Below are 17277 nucleotides of genomic sequence, written 5' to 3'. Positions count from 1 at the left end.
TATGTGTTTTTTTTTTCCCCCATAGCGCTTCTCTGTTTTGTAATCTTCTCTTTTAGATCGAGCAAAAAACATGCATTCAGCAGAATTGGGAAGCAGTGGATGTGGGATTCCAGATAAAAGTAACAGAGGCGGGATTCAAGATGAACTGCTAAGCTTGTAAGCCGCCCTGAGTCTTCGGAGAAGGGCGGGATATAAATGGAATTAAAATAAAATAAATAAATAAATGAAACAGTTTTTGCAGGAAGAACTGAATAGTTTTACAAATTATTATTGTTATAATTAGGTGACAGGGCCTTGTGAAGCTCTCTTCCATTCTTCTAGTCCCGTGAAATCTCTGTGTATGCTGCAGTCAGGGCTTTTTTTTCTCATAGAACGCTCAGAACGGAGTTCCGGCACCTTTTTGGGATGGAAGGTAGGGTAGGCAAGGTGGTTTGTATGGCATGTGTGAGTTCCGGCACCTTTTTCTTTTACAAAAAAAGCACTGGCTGCAGTCATGTTCATTGTGGCATGCGGTAAAGTATAAACTTAAATGTGTGAAGGACACTTCTTTCAATAATCAATAGACACGCGCATTCAGTCCTTTGAAACTGTTCAGTATGTTCATTGCAGGTTAATGGATTCACAGCCACTTTTCTCTCCCTCGGGTCCTGTTGTCATGGGAGGGATGAAGGGTCTTTCAGGAAAGGAGGAGCAAAAAACTCCATAGTCCTCGCCAGAGGTATATGTTCCAAGTAGAGCCACTGAAGCCATAAAGGCCATCCCAGCTGCCCAGCTAAAGTAAGTGGGCATCTATATTGGGCAGCAACAATATAGGAAGATGTTGCCGAGATGATCACATCAGTGACAATTTCAAAGGCATTTCAAAATAAATGGGTGAAAGTAATGGTAAAACTTTTTTTTAATCAAGAAAACCACCTGGACAAACCATACATGCCTAGGAAAACAGGAATCCCAGAGTATCTCATTTGCTCTTATGCAAAACCTTTACACGAACCAGGAAGTTACAGTGTGGATGGAACATGGCAAAACATAGTGGCTCTTGGCTGGCAAAGGAGTGCAACAGGACTGCACATTCTCCTGTTATTTATTCAACTGATACACGGGATGTATGTTGATGGAAGCTGGACTGGAAAATGATGACGGTGATTTTAAAACTGGAGGAAGAAGGACCAGAAACCCACACCATCTTGATGGCATGTCTCTTAACAGCTGAAAATAACAAAAGATTTAAAAGTTCTAATGATGAAAATTAAGAAACATAATTCATTTCATTTCATTTTATTAAATTTATATGCCGCCCTTCTCCCTAAGGACTCAGGGCAGCTCACAACAATAAAAATTAAAAAACATAGAGTAAAAATATTTAAAAGAGAATTAAACAGTAAATGCAAAATTAAGACAATTTAACCCAGTAAAAAGCCTAATTAAAAATCGTAGTCAGTCCAGGCCTGCTTGTTGGAACAACCATGTCTTCAGGTCACAGCGGAAGGATCGAAGGTTAGGGGCCATCCGCAGCTCCGGAGGCAACTCATTCCAGAGGGTTGGTGCACCCATAGAGAAGGCTCTCCCCCTGGGGGTTGCCAGCTAGCATTGCCTGGCCGATGGAACCCTGCGGAGGCCGACTCTGTGGGAGCGAACCTGGTGATGGGAGGTTGACAATGGCAGCAGGTGGTCTCACAAGTACCCCAGGACTAAGCCATGTAGGGCTTTAAAGGTTATTACCAGCACCTTGAATCGCACCCGGAGGGCAACTGGAAGCCAATGCAGCTCGCGCAGGAGTGGTGTAACATGGGAGTATCGAGAAACTCCCATAAGCACCCGCGCAGGCGCATTTTGCATCAGCTGAAGCCTCCAGGTGCACTTCAAGGGCAGCCCCATGTAGAGAGCATTGCAGTAATCCAGGCGAGAAGTGACAAGGGCGTGGTTACAAGAATGGGACACAGATTGTCACCCACTTTGAAATGTTGGATGTGATTCAGAAGGAACGATAATATTGGAAACAACTACGAGATCAAGCAGGAGTAGGAAGGATGCAATACCCCTATCCTGGTCCTGCCCGACATCACCAGTGTCATATATGCATGTTGAATGCAGGGTTGAAACCAGACTGAAACAGGTTCAGACAATCTGCTTCCACCAGGGTCCTCGGCAGTTGCTGCCCAACCACTTTTTCTGTGCAAGGAGTGTATGAATGCTTGATGTCCTCAGGAACCAACATAACTAATCCAGCCATGAGTAGAGTCTAATGTTTAAAGGAATAAAGACAAGCTCTGCACCATGTTGTTTGCCTGACTACCACGTGCAGCTGTTATTTATATATCAACTGATTCTTCAGTGTTTGGTTTTCTTGCCTGTGTATATAGTTGGAATTTGAGTTTGGGTTCATCTGTGTGCATATATGCTTCTTCTGTGTTTATTTTTGAATTGTGGGAATGTTGACATTTTCCCAATACTGGCTGCTTTGCTCCTTCCCCTGTGACTTCCTTTTTTTTTTTAACCACAGGGCTTCTTTGCCTTGATCTAGCCTTCCCTGTCCCTACCCGACCCCATCTCTTGGTCCATGACTCACTCACTGTAGCCCACTTTCCATCTTGCTTCTTAATTTCTCTTCCTTTCCATCACCTCAAGAATGCTGGGAGCAGATTAATTGTGGGTCCCAACTGAGCAGGTGGGAGCAGCGGTTTTGTGAGCTCTTCTGGAAGTAGGCCTACTGGCCATACTTTAGGAGATGATTAATTGGGAGCAAATGTTCTCCATTCACCAGGACTGCTAGGGTCACACTGGCTGAACAAGAGGAGCTGGGGCATGTTCAGCTGCGTAAGAGAATGTGTTTGTGTGCACATGCAGTCATAAAAATTTTAATACAGCTATTGTTGGCATTCTGATTCTGAGCTATAAAAAGAGGGTGAGGACGGAAAAGATGGAGTGAACATTCTTTCTTATACTAGCTGTGGTTAATATACAAACATCCAAGTTTTTGAAGTGCACAGAGTTATTTGCAAACTCCACGATTGGCAGAATGTATGTGTGTTTGGCTTTCTTGAGCAAGGTTAAAAGACCACCAAATTTAGAGTGACTAATAGGTCAGCTGGTTTGTTCCACTCATATTGAATCGAGTAAGGAGCGAGATGAGATATACACACAGAGTGGAATGAGACTTAGGTACATCCAGAGCCATAGTTAAATTGATTTGGATAAATGAGGCAATTTAAAATTTAGCAACTGAGTATCAGTCAGGTCCAGACTGAACCACAGCAATGAGGCTTACCCAGTTTTGAGCAAAGGGTTGTAATAACCCTGGGAATACAGGAGGAAGAACAGTAGCCAGGGCAATGGTCAGATGAGAAATATCTCACCCCTTATTAGGAAGGCAGTGATTTGAACCTTGCAAGACTGGTGTCAATCCTTTGAGGTAGTCCAGAAAGGAAACCAAACCATGAGTACTAATATTACTTTTACTGTAAGATTATAGCATGCTACTGCACTTCTCCCCTCCTCTGCCTTTACTTCCCAGATAATTAGGGGGGATCCCTTTTGAGATGTTTTTTCCACCCCTTTCTTTCTGTGGGCTGAGGTATCTCTTGTCTGACCATTGGCCTGGCTGTGGCTCTTCCTTTTGTCTCCCAGGGTTATTCTCACAGTCCTTTAAATTGGTAGAGGATGGCTAAATGGTTACGCTCTGGATAATGACAGTCTGAGTTAATATTCTATAAAATGTGCAATTTTTTTAGATGTGCAATCTCACTTCTTTAGAGTTTGTGCTTAAGAGTGTAAAATATGCGACGCATGAACTTTTCTACACAACAAAGTCTTGGGTTTGCAAGCTTAACATATGCTCATAAAAGGATTCTGAATGGTTGTACTGTGCTTCTTCCTCTTCAGGGAGATCTCCAACAATTACTGTTTGTGCCAGACCCAGCAGCTGCTGCCCAATATTGCCAGGATTACATGCCTGATTGCGACAGACAACTCATCTACAAATTGCAGACTCAGGATGCGGAAGAGGTAGGTAGACAACCAAAAGCAGGAGCTGCTAATAGCCAGGTTCCTGGCCAAGACGCCTAGGAAAATCCTCTGTGCCAAATTCCCTGCAGACACCCAAAGAAAGACGTTTGTTTGTGAGAAGGAACCTAACACCTGGTTGATTAGCACTGTGGAGTCCCTGCTCTCTGTTCTTAAATAGTAAAAGTTTCTCTTTCTCCATGTTACTCTAAATAACTATGGGTATAGATATCATTACCCATAGTTATTTAGAGTAACATGGAGAAAGAGAAACTTTTACTATTTAAGAACAGAGAGCAGGGACTCCACAGTGCTAATCAACCAATGTTACTCTAAATAACTATGGGTATAGATATCATTATGGGACGCGGTGGCTCAGTGGGTTAGGACGCTGAACTTGTCGATCAGAAGGTCGGCAGTTTGGCGGGTCGAATCCCGAGTGCCGCGTAGCAGAGTGAGCGCCTGTTACTCGTCCCAGCTTCTGCCCACCTAGCAGTTCGAAAGCACGTAAAAATGCAAGTAGAAGAATAGGGACCACTCCTGTGGGAAGGTAACAGCGTTCCGTGCGCCTTTGGCGTCTAGTCATGCCGGCCACATGACCACGGAGACGTCCTCGGACAAGCGCTGGCTCTTCGGCTTTGAAACGGAGATGAGCACCGGCCCCTAGAGTCGGAAACGACTAGCACGCATGTGCGGGGGAACCTTTACCTTTACCTATAGATATCATTAATATTCTGATGATACTCAAGTTTACATTTCCATATCTGGTGACTTGTGTGATGCTGTTGCTACCCTGTCATGATGCCTGGAGGCTGTAGGGGCCTGGATGTGGGACAGTGGGCTACAACTGAACCCAGGCAAGACTAAGTGGCTTTGGGTGCATGGAACTTCAAGATCAGGGTCTTGAACATATTTGAGGTTGCAGTGCTCAATTCAGACCCAATCTGCAACTCAGAGGTTCTCCTGGACATGCAGCTCCTGCTTAAAGAACAGGGGTGGTTGTGACTAGGAGAGCCTTTGTACAGCTTCGGTTTGTGCAGCAGCTGCAGCCTTTCCTGGATCAGGTCTCGAGCCCTGGTCATCGCTTGTCTGGATTATGGCAATATGATTTATATGGGGCCACCCTTGAAATGCATTCAGAAGTTTCAACTGGTAGAAAGCGCAATGGCACAAGCAGTCTTTGGGGCCTGTAAGATGACCCATGATACACCACTACTTTGCAAGCTGCACTGGCTGCCAGTTTGCTTCTGGGTGCAATTCAAGGTATTCGTTATGACCTTCAAAGTCCTCCATGACATAGGTCCAGATTATTTGATGAACTGTCTCATCCTGCTAAAGACAAGCTTGCCCTAATCCTGCCAGCAGAGGAGGCCTGCTGAGGATCCCTTTAGCCAAGGAATTGATGGGATCCAGGAGAAGAGCCTTCCCTGTTGTACTGCTAGCCCTCTGGAACATCTTGCCACTTGGAGTGAGGTTTGCCCTCATCCTTCTATCCTTCTATAAGGGCCTGAAGAGGACCCAATAGGGCACTACATCCCTGGAGGTGGCTACTGGAGGTGGACCCCCACCTTCTCCCTTTGCTCCTGCTCCCTATCCACCCTTCTTTTTAATTTCATATTATTGTACTTCCATTGTTTATTTTTAATGGTTTCATTCCTTTGCTATTGTTATGTTTACATTTTTAATCATCCCCCCCCCTGTTTTATTGTTGTAAGCAGCCCAGCATAGCCCCACGGTGAGATGGGCAGCAAATAATTTTAATAAACAAACAAATAAATAAATGGATCTCTCTCCCCTTCTAAGGATTTGATACAGATTTTAGAACTTTATACTAGGCAGGTATATTTTTCCTGTTCAGTCGTTTTTGGTCGTTAATGGAGGAGAGCTGGGTTAATATATGGTGAGAAAAAAAATCAGGAATCTTTTCCCATTAAAATTTGTATTAAAAGGCATACCGTAATTTTTTTTGTGTGTGAAATGCAGCTTACCGTCAGATGCATCTGATGAAGTAAGCTGCTTCTCATGACAGTTTATGCCTTTTGATAGATTTTCGTTGGTTAACTCCTCCTGATTTTTTTTAAAGAATCTTAGGGTGAATAGGGCTGAACCTAATATTTGACAGTGCTGATTTAGTAAAATCAAGAAGTAACAAATGGGAGTGACAGAATTTCAGGGGCATTAAACCACCTGGGAAAATCCTTATAAAAGACTATAAATGCCCCTCTACAGACCATTGGCCTTACATTTTTATAGATATCCATCTTCTCCTCACTCAAGATTTTGCCAATTGCAGTCCTCCTGTAGCTATTTTAAACATGTGTTTTCCAATTTCCTTGGGGAAGGATGGTTAAAAAGGTGGCTTGCTGGAAAAAATGAAAGTTTGTCTATTTGTCAGGTCGTGTCTTTAAGAAATTTGGGCCTGTTGAACGTGGCTTCCTCAGAAGTAACATAATCACAGCATCTGCATGATGACGTCATTACATATTTGCCATCATTTTAGTGTTGTAATTGTTTGCTGTCTCTGGAACTTTTTCACTGTAAGCAGTAGTAATCTGGTAGATGGTGGAAATGCCGAGACACCATCCTACGCTGCTTTAGCTGTATCCTTTCCACTATTTGTGGAAATCTTTGCACCTCTTTTATATCCCATAAAGCGATCTGCCCCTGGACTTATCTCCTAAAGATAAGACTCATAAGTAACTCAGATTACTTCCCCCTTGGGATTCCTGGGAATGGTCCTTTAGGTGTCTCTTAGATGACTAGCTCACAGATTAAAAAAAGAAAGAAAGAAGGATTGCTCCCCAGAACACTGAAAAGGATAGAATTAGGGCGGTTTCTGAGCATATGGATGAAAAGAAACAGATTACATTCTTACCATCCCAAATCTGCCTTCTCCAGAAAGTCGTGTTGGACCACAAATAAATCTGTTGTGTGATGGTCTTTCCCAGTGCTTTTTTTGTAAAAGAAAAAGGTGCCGGAACTCACACATGTCATACAACCCGCCTTGCCTACCCTACAAGGTTCCATCCAAAAAAGGTGCCGGAACTCACACATGTCATACAACCCGCCTTGCCTACCCTACAAGGTTCCATCCAAAAAAGGTGCCGGAACTCCGTTCTGAGCGTTCTATGAGAAAAAAAGCCCTGGTCTTTCCTCTGTGTTCTCCAAGGTGTTGGCGCCATGTTCATATCTGTCTCTTGTGAATGGTTGCCCGGTAGCTGAGCCTGGATGTATATGGGTGGTGACTTTTGGTGTTCTAAGGAAATGGGGAAGTATTTTTTTTCCTTCTTTCTCAAGTGCCTGTTCTCTTTCTTTTTCTCTCTCCCTCCCCTTCCCTTTCTCTCCCCTTTTCTCTCCTGTCTGATCCCCTCCCCCCCTCCCTTTGTGCAGAAGATTCCACAGAGGAAGGGCAAGAAGGGCAAAGGCCAAGGCAAAAGAAAGGGCAAGGGCAGGAAGAAAGGTAGAGGCAAGAAGAAGAGAAACAAAGAGTCCCTCGAGAAGTCCTCGCTCATTCCAGCCTCAGGCGAGGTAGAGAGTGCGACTAACTGCTCTCTGCTGATCTAATAACTTCTGGTTCCTGCCAGCCTAACCCACTGCCCCCCCTAACACGCCTAACCCATCTACTTAGCAGCTTCCTCTTGCTTTATCGTCAGTGGTTCTTCAGGCAGAACTGCTCACAGAGTACCTGGCTTTTCTGCCCTCATGGCTGCCCGTTGACTGCCTTGCATGAGGGCTGAGGGTGCCATATGCAATAGGCTCTGGCTAGGGAGCTCAAGGACTCCGCTTCCATTAGTCCTGATTGGCTGCAAAGTCCCAAACGCAGGTGAGTTTTAACGCCTGAAGACATGTTCTTCTCCATCAAGTGCCAGGCCAATCCATTTTCAAATTTCCTTCTGATGTTCAGTCAAAATCAAGGGGGCGCGTGATGGGTCCAGGAAGAGGGTGAAAGAGGAATTTCTGTGTGGATGGGCAGCTGAAGGAATTCATGATATGTCTCAGGAAAATATCTGTACATAGACTTTTAGTGGCTCCTTTTTGGTACCATGGAATCAGCCTCTGATAGCCTCTGACAGCCAGATGTTGTTCTGTTGGGGCCAAACTCTCTTTTGGGAAGTGAACTCATGGATCCTTGCACTTTGGACCATTATAAACAACGCATTAGCTTTAGAAGACGCATTAGCTTTAGATCCTGGTGCTAAGCAGTTGCAGGAGGAAATATTTTAGAAGCTCTACCAGAATGATAATAAAGGTGGTCCTCATTTATCGGCCACAGTTGGGACTACCTGTATCAAGTCCATCTTTTGGAAAATGGCTTATGATTAAAATACCACAGGGTTCCTTAGCTACCATATGCAGGGTTTATTGTCTTTGAATAAAAAGCTGAGATAATAGCTATTGATCTGGACCACTAAGTGACTTTTCAAAAAATGACATTGTAAATATATGCCTCAACATCATCAAAGCGCTTCCATCACCTTATCAGGTTTTGAATTTTGTTATCCTTTAGATGAAAACATATTTGGTTTGGCACATGGAAAAAATACAGAATATGGCCACTCTGAGAACTCAAACCAGGGCAAACTGAAACATGATATAGTGGAATGCAAGAGTTAAAAGGGATCTTGGAGATCATTTATTTGATTCCTCTTTACTGCACATCTCCGGCAGATGTCCATATAGTCTCTGTGTAAACACCTCCAATAAAGGAGAGTCTACCATCTTCTGAGGCATGGAATATCTTATATCTTTGAAATTTTTTTGCAAATGAAATAATTTAAATCCACTGTTATATATTACCATTTTCTGCAACAGTTCTAAATAATTCCACTCCATCTTCTATGTGACAGCCCTTCAGATACATGAAGTCAGCTATCATGTCTCCCTGAGGTCTTCTGGTCTCCAGGCTAAATCAATTCAAGTGCTCTTCATAATTTTTCTTTCCTTCCAGGTCTTTAATCATTTGGGCTGCTCTCCTTCGGATACACTCCATTTCTCAATCTCCTTCTCAAAATGTGGTGCCCAGAGCTAAAAAATTTCTAGGCACTGTATAGCCAACGTAGGATTGAGGGAAACAATAACATGCACAAAATGTATGTGCGTACAAATGTACTCTTTTAATGTATATAAGTTGTGCATATCTTTCCTATTCAAAATTCTTGTAAATGATTTTTTTTAAATTGCAAATTGCCTACATTTTCAGAAAATGGCTTTCTATGTTATGACATTAATTATGCGCTATCAGTAACAGGTCCTAGTTTGGGTCTGCCATGGAAACTACAAATATGACGTTGGAAGGTGTGGTAGCTTGAAGAGGTTAATTCAGGAAAAACGGTTACTGATTAATCAGCAGTCTCTTCCACAAAAATAGTTGGATCCAGTTTGCTTTCCTGGTGATAATAGGTTTCATATCTTTCCTTTTGCCCATTTTATCCTCTATTTTTCATGTTCCCACCCCTGTTTTCTCTACTCTGCTGATTTTGAAAAGAAAATAGCAAATGTTCTACATGCTTTGCAGTTCAGGCAGCACAGACGATTTCTCCCCCCCACACCACCCAATTTAGAATATTAAGGAGCGGTATGTTGCAAAGATACTGTGAAGATCTGAGTAAAGATGTTACTTAATCACAAGCTGCTTAAACCTGCTGGTTAAACCTGAAGAAGATCGACTGCTTTTTAATAAAGACCTAAAAGTTGTTAGGAGACTCTCCTAATTTGCTGCTGGCATTATCTATGCAGTGAAAAGGGATGTTACAAAATGGTATTAAATAGCTTGCAGCTACTGTATAATAACAGCTTCGGACTCAACCATTATTTTCGGTTATGTACCTAAACTGATTATACGTTGTAGGTTTACGGCAGTCGAATACTATGCACACTTTGGTTTAATTTTGCTGGCACGGATAGGCTTATTAGTTTAGGAGGTTTGTAATTTTATAGTAGAATCTGGACGTTATCTTAAGAGTTTTAATGGAATTTCCTCTGTGAGCGTTGATCCTTTCATTCTGATTGTTTTAGCTTATGATCAAACAAATATACTTGCATTTTGTTTTCCTCTTGTCTTCCTCCAACGATCTTTGTATGTCAGGGAAGCATCCCCAAATGTGTGAAATACAGGATAGGGGATGCTGAGCTCATCCTGCCAGTGAGTCATTCTTGCCTTGGCCAAGTGGAACCTTTTCCCCGCCAAATGGAGCAGCTGGCAAAGTTTCTTTTTCTAGAATCAAAATTACAGCTGTTTGGCTGTTTAGTATTGGCAACAACAAAGCATTTCTTCCCCCCCTTTTTTCTAATCTCTTCTCTGGAAGAATTTGCCACCCACTTCTCCTTTTCCCCCCTCTCCTAATGTAGGCACACTTCATCTCATCTAATTCTGCAAACACTTGCCTAACAATAAAGTTTGGGTTTGTTATGCGTTCGATCGGGTAGATGTTCATGGCACCCCTTTTATACAGATTCCTATTGTACGTAAGTGAGATTGCAGTCCACAAAGTCAATTCTTTGGTTAGTTGTGTTTTGTTTTCTTTGGCTTAGTCAGTTCATTTTTCCAATCATGCCTTACTGCATCCTGGGATATCTTTGCAATGCTACAAGATCTAGAAGAATTTACTAGACTGATTTGCCTTTTCAAAAAGAAACTCCCTCAGGATCAGAAGTTGTCCATGGAGATTTATGAACAAAGTTGAGGTGGTGGCTTTCTCTGCAGTCTTGGGAGTCTGTAAAGAAGCTATTCCAGTAGTAAGTAGATGGTAGAAGACAGAGTTACTGATACACATTTGTGTGTACATACTCACATGCACGCACAAACTATTGCTAAAGAAAGTATATGATAGCTTTGATGTGAACATCGGGATTTCAACTTTACCTGATGGCATCTTCAGGCAAAGTTGGCAGTAGTTTTGAGAGTGATTTGTCATTGCCTTCTTCCTGCATCCAGGATAATACTTGATTCAAATATTAACTAAGCCTTGCCTCGCTTAGCTTTGTAGTCCTTGACAAGTCCATCCAGATTCAGATCCCACTTTGGGATATACTTGAGTTTAAACTGAAGAACTTCATTGCATTCAAGAACATATGGAAAGATTTCTTGTGAGAGGAAATACATGACTACTTAGGATCCATTGTCTTTGCACCTTTCCTACTCCTGCAGACTATTGGACACATTAGAGTACAGGTAGTCGTTGAGTTACGACCACAGTTGAGCCCAAAATTTCTGCTGCTAAGTGAGATAGTTGTTAAAGTGAAAAAAGTTTTACAACTTTTTCAACTTTTCAGCTTTCAAGTGAATTTTGCAACTTTTCTTTGCCACAGTAAGCCATTGCAGTGGCTAAGTTAGTCACACAGTTGTTAAGTGAATTTTGCTTCCTCATTGACTTTGCTCGTCAGAAGGTCTCAAAAGATGATCACATGACCTTGGGACACTGCAACTGTGATAAATGTGAGTCAGTTGCCAGGTGTCAGAATTTCAATCACGTGACCGTGGGGATGCTGCAACGGTTGTAAGTGTGAAAAACAATCATGTTACTTTTCCCAGTGCCGTTGTAGCTTCAAATGGTTACTAAATGAACTGTTGTAAGGTGAGGACTCTCTATAATTAAAAGGATTAGATGATTTCCTGACATAGCATCTCTTTCTCCAGTAACTTTGAGTTTCAAAATTGGCAATGCACAAATCTTATTTCTTTCTTAGGATCGAGTGATGTTCCTTCTGTAGTTACATATATTCATCAAACCTTTTTTTTCTTCTAAGTCCCAATTTAGGGGGACTTTCCCTGTGTGCAGAGATCACATGCAATAAGAAAATAATTCTTTTCACAGGATGCTATTTTGTCTTGCCTGGATCTGCTGGGTGTTCATGGGAAGATAACACTTGGGACCCATAAATTGGATGTAGTCTTTAAATGAATGGCTATGAGCTCACATAGAAATCAGAAAATAACAGTGCAGCACAGATCACTGGCCTTCAGGCACATCAGGCCTAGAAAATGACATACGCAGCACATAGGTGTCCAACAACCTACACAGTTTGCTCATATATTGTTGATGGGCTGGGGCAAACTGGCAGAAGAAACACTATTCCTCATATGGACTTTGCAGTCTCTTTACAGATTTCCAGATAAATGAATGGCACCAAATGTGAATTTTCATACCAGGTGTTCTGAGTTTCGTAAGTCTCAAGAGTGAAAGACTGTACTTAATGTGCTTGAAGGCTCAGCTGCATTTCTGCCTCTTTCCCAATATGGCATAGCCTCTGACCCACTAGAGCTTTTGCCCTTTCTTACCAAAGGCCACTCCTAGATCTGCTAGCAAAGATGGTTTAACTAGTAGGTGCTGCCAAATGTATTTCAGTGTTTAAACCCTCGGGGAACTTTACAGAAATGATGCCAGGGGATTTTACACTGAAGGATTAATCTTTTATAATAAGTTCCAAAAACGTCTCCTAGGCATGGAGCTGTGAAAGACTGTTTCTGCTCTAACTTCAAGGTACTAGATTTTATTGGCCTGAATTTCTCTTACATCAGGACCACTTTAGTTGGCTTTTGGCTGCTGGCATATTTCTAACCCCTAAAGAATTTGTAAAAATCTGTGTGCGCATTGCTAAATGTCTGTTGCCAAATAAGTTATATAGATTTCTTTAACATCTTATGTTTCCTCACCACCCTCAAGAATGAGACTCCAACTGATATTAGTCCGACGAAGGCAGCTACTGAGTTCTGGGGAAAGGATCCTGATGCAGAGCTTGGCATCCTCACTTCTACCACTATGACAGCCAACATCAACCTTACAGACAATTACCAGGTAAGTTAGACATTGTTTCCAAGGCCTTCGGGGTGCTCCTTCATTCTCAGAGTTTAAAGAAAGCAGGGAAAGGGTGAAATGTAGCTGGGATAGATATAAAGATAGGAAAAAACGAGGTGCAATACTTCGGTTGTACTGAAAATTCTGTTTTGGTTTTGGAGCCTGCCAAGGCCCAACTCCTAAATGTAGTGAACAGGGCTGGAAACAGCTGAAGTTAATTTCATTGACTTTACTTCCCAGGCATGTATTTAATAATTTAATTCATATGCTTCACTGAAAGTATAATTTGGCATCAAATTTTGAAGGTCTTTAGAGGCTGCTTTGAGGGTCACATGAAGCTCTGGGGACTCTGTTAATTCATCTGTGGTCCGTGGTATGTCAAAATTAATGAATCTTACAAAGACTTTAAGGCCACAAAATGTCTTCAGACCATGCATATGGTCCCACTTTCCTATGACTTCTATCATTCCAAAATACAGAATCCAGAATAACATGTCTAAAGAATCTCTTTTGTCAATTCTACCTTTAGATACAAAGCTGTAGTCTACTCAGATCAAGGAAGGATTTGGATTTGGACCAAGTCCCTACCTATTGTCCTCCCAAGCTACTGTCTATAGCAGTGTGTTGTGCAATGTCTTGTTTGTTCTGGCAGCTTTTCACAATACAATATTAGGCTAAGAGTTTAGCATTTGTTAAAAGGATTGCCTTCTCTAGCACCTTCCTTTTCAGAGTCCTCATACAAGGTGCCATGATGGACAGAGAGCCACTCTTAATAGCTGCCCCAACTTCTTCAATATTTTGCTTTGAATACTATTTGGAGAAAAGCATTGGGGACTGCAAGTTCTTCAGAATAGTTGTTGTCCCTGAAGAATGCCTAGAGCAGGGGTAGGCAACCTTGGCTCTTTTATGACTTGTGGACTTCAACTCCCAAAATTCCTGAGCCAGCCTGGCTCAGGAATTCTGGGAGTTGAAGTCCACGAGTCATAAAAGAGCCAAGGTTGCCTACTCCTGGCCTAGAGTAAAACTTACGGCTGTCTGCCATACCAGAAACCTGCACCCATCCTGAAACCTGATTAGTCTGGCTCTTCAGGGCACTCATTGGGACCAATAGTGGACTTTAATGGGAGAAATGGTCAAGAAGGGAGAATGGCAGTTAGTGAAGGATGGCGCTAGCACAATGATTAAAGAAGGCAATTGGGATAAGTGGCAGGTGTTTCTGAGACATCCAAAATCTTCCTATTTTCACCTTACTTTGGTCGCAGAACAGAGAAGCACCTACTTTTGAATGTAAATTGAGGATGTTTATGGCTTTGACCTTATCTAATAATGAATTGTAGTCTGAAGAAGGTTATCCATGATCAGAAGTTACCCTAAAACTGTTCTAACCAATCCTGTTGCAGCCAATATATTTATGTATTTTATATGTGGTCATATTTTGACTTTTGGGTGTGTTCAGTTGTATCCACTCCTAATAAGAGGTACCATAGTCCCAGAGAAACTATGGCACATATTTTTTTTTGCCTAACATTACAATTGTTTTTATTAAAATCTTGGAGATGGAAGCTATTTGTTTCCAGCCATCCAAGATGTATGCTGAGCAAAATTGTACCTGGGATTCCTACCTTATGCTCTAATTAAAGTTCAGTGACATCAGTCTCCGGTTCTCCACCCATTATATAGTTTCAATTCTAACCTTTTCATTAAAATTCTCAAAAGAGAGTGTATAATAACCCTTGTCGGATTGTTGAAAATGCTGAATGGAAGGCACATTCAGGACCTCACTGTTGAAAGAATAACTGGACATACTCTAATCTCAATAGGGGTTGCACATAACTAATAGCAATTTGGTGATTAAATTCCTGCTGGGAAAATCCAACTGTAGGCTGCAGTAATTTCCCATGGGATAACTGTAGGAAATAATGTTAACATTTCTAGGGTACAGTGTAAGGATTACTGTCTGGGAGAGAAATCATTCAGCTGCCTTTTCCCTCTCAGTGTGTGGCAAAAATGAAGAAGTAAAACAGTAATTTAATTATTATGCATTGGAAGTGTAAATCTAGTTTAAGATAGAACAGAAGTGGGAGAGTAATAGTTTGGGATCTACTGGTACATCTTTATATGATTTGAATTTAAGACATTGAACTTCCGTTTGTTTATCTACTGTACACTTCTTCAGAATTATGGAATCTACTCCTTAAGATTTACCTTCAATCTCTGTTTGGGAGAGATCTTACTTGTCTTTTAAAATAGGATTAAGATTTTAGGTATGATCTGGATTGTGGCTTAAACAATTTGAGGAATTATTCCAAAATATACATTATGGCTGAAATGATGAAAATGGGAAGGGAGTAAGACTTGGATTCATTTCTGGGATACAAAGAAAATCTCAACTTGCTTTAATTAATTAAAGCTACTTTAATTCTATGTGCATAAAGCTACTTTAATTCTATGTGCACCAGAGCCTTAGTGGAGCAGTGGGCTAATGCCTCCTTAAGTAACACCAGCTGCCTGCAATTAGTGCAGGTTCGCATCCCACCAGGCTCAAGGTTGACTCAGCCTTCCATCCTTCCGAGGTAGGTAAAATGAGGACCCAGATTGTTGGGGGCAATTAAGCTGACTTTGTAATAATGCCGCTTGGGGGTGGTGGTGGTGAAAGCCCTAATAAGCAGGCATATACATAGAATGAAGGCTATTGCTAAGCACATTTGATTTGTGCTTAGATTGTAAGCCGCCCTGAGTCTTCGGAGAAGGGCGGGATATAAATGGGATTAAAATAAAAAAATAAAATAAAAAATATATTCTTGTTTCAGTTGGTGATCTTGAGGTTCTGGTAAACGAAGTAAAACAACGATAAAGGAAATGATGTAAACTAGAAACAAAGTTCCCCAATGTCTAAACCTTGCTGTTATCTCTTAAAAATTAAAATGGGAATAAATTACTACTTCCCTCATAACATTACTGTCATGCAAATCTGTAACTTTTTCAGTTGTACTCCAACTGTTTAATACCTAGCCCTGTCAGGGGAAGAAAGTCCACTGGATCGAACCTTTGGTTCATGTTCCCCGTCCCTCCTAATTAGGAGCTACCTATAACCATCCCCATAATTTGTTAGATCCAGTCATAATGGAAACCAGACATAGATGTATACATATGAACAACCAAAGGTCTGTTGATATGTTCAGGACAGGAACATGCATATTAAAGGTTGTGGCCCACAGAAAGTCATTACCTGAATTCTAGAATATGCATCTCTGCAGGCCCAAACAGGATTCACTGAACAAAGTTTCTTTTCTTTTAAAGGAAAACAGAATGTAATGGTAAGGGAGAAAGAGTCACATATAGGAAGAGCCTAATAGTGTGAAAAGTAATTGTCACTGAATACATCTGCTGTACTTCGTATCCCCTTTTCTAATCCCAACAGGACCTTCTTGGAGAAGAGTATTTAATCAATGAGAATACAGACTTGAATGCCAGTGTCACTCACAGGGCATTTGATGAGAGACTTTACAATAAAGATTATGAGGACTACTATGACCGACGAGGGGCCAGTGAAGCAGAGCGGTATGATTCATCTGAGCACATTGAAGCCACCATCCTATTTCCCGAGGTAGCAACTTTACAAACATTTCTCTAAGCAATGAGTAACAATCTGAGCGCTGCAGAAAATACATCTCATTTCATTCAAATAATGCAATTCCTGATTTGGAATTAAGCTCAATTTTACTCAGTGGTGCTTGTTTTTGATTGTATAAGTTCAAAAACATACTGAGGTTTAACCAGTTGGAACGCAAGTATTACAATTCTAATTAGAAGATAATCTTGCAAATGGGAGATACCATTTAAACACTTTAAACTTTAGAATAAGGGAGGAAAGGGCCTATCTCACTTGTATTAAAAATGCTGATTGTACAGTCTCTTGAAAATAATAGTGAAATCTGAGAACCAACTTAACACTCTTCCCATTGCCAGAGCAAAGAGAATCTTATCAATGAGGCTAGCATTACTGGACATAAATTGCTCCTGATTTGCCCTCCCTCGTAAGCAACTTGTAAGATTGTTGGGGGCAATTAAGCTGACTTTGTAATAATGCCGCTTAGGGGGTGTGTGAAAGCCCTAATAAGCAGGCATATAAATAGAATGAAGGCTACTGCTAAGCTTGTAAGCCGCCCTGAGTCTTCGGAGAAGGGCGGGATATAAATGGAATTAAAATAAAAAAATAAAATAAAAAAAAACTTCTGTTGCTTCACTGTTAGGCCATGACCCTCAGTTGCACTGCTTGTTGAGGGTCAGAGACCCAAAGTCTCATCGGAAATCCATGAGAAGATGGAATAGCAAAAGGCGGTAGTTCACCAACAGAGCTACAATGGGTTTATAATCTGCCTCTCATTTAACCCATCTGCATAACCATGCTGTCTTGCCCCCTCCTCACTCCAGTTTAAATCCTACAGCAGTCAAGCCAGTCTGTGCATCTGATGAACTG

The 17277-nt window shown here is 41.5% G+C and overlaps 1 protein-coding gene across 8 annotated transcripts in view; it reads left to right on the top strand.

Annotated features, from left to right (window-relative positions):
- Positions 1 to 17277, top strand: part of COL5A3 (collagen type V alpha 3 chain) — a 135833-nt gene that overhangs the window by 35754 nt on the left and 82802 nt on the right. For 6 of the 8 annotated variants that reach the window (XR_014491372.1, XM_083353979.1, XM_083353983.1 and 3 more), the window contains exons 5-8: positions 3883 to 4005; positions 7393 to 7530; positions 12666 to 12797; positions 16219 to 16404. Coding sequence is in view for 7 of the 8 variants with exons in the window: in XM_083353979.1 (XP_083210105.1) it covers positions 3883 to 4005; positions 7393 to 7530; positions 12666 to 12797; positions 16219 to 16404 (579 nt within the window). In the remaining variant the exon portion in view is untranslated. Of the gene's footprint in view, positions 1 to 3882; positions 4006 to 7392; positions 7531 to 12071; positions 12166 to 12665; positions 12798 to 16218; positions 16405 to 17277 lie in introns of those variants that run through there. The other 2 variants (XM_083353980.1, XM_083353984.1) reach the window with 2 other exon arrangements.

The sequence above is a fragment of the Vipera ursinii genome, assembly GCF_947247035.1.
Source record: "Vipera ursinii genome assembly, chromosome: 2".
In the NCBI taxonomy this organism is placed as follows: domain Eukaryota; kingdom Metazoa; phylum Chordata; class Lepidosauria; order Squamata; family Viperidae; genus Vipera; species Vipera ursinii.
This window is presented reverse-complemented; position numbering and strand designations above follow the sequence as displayed.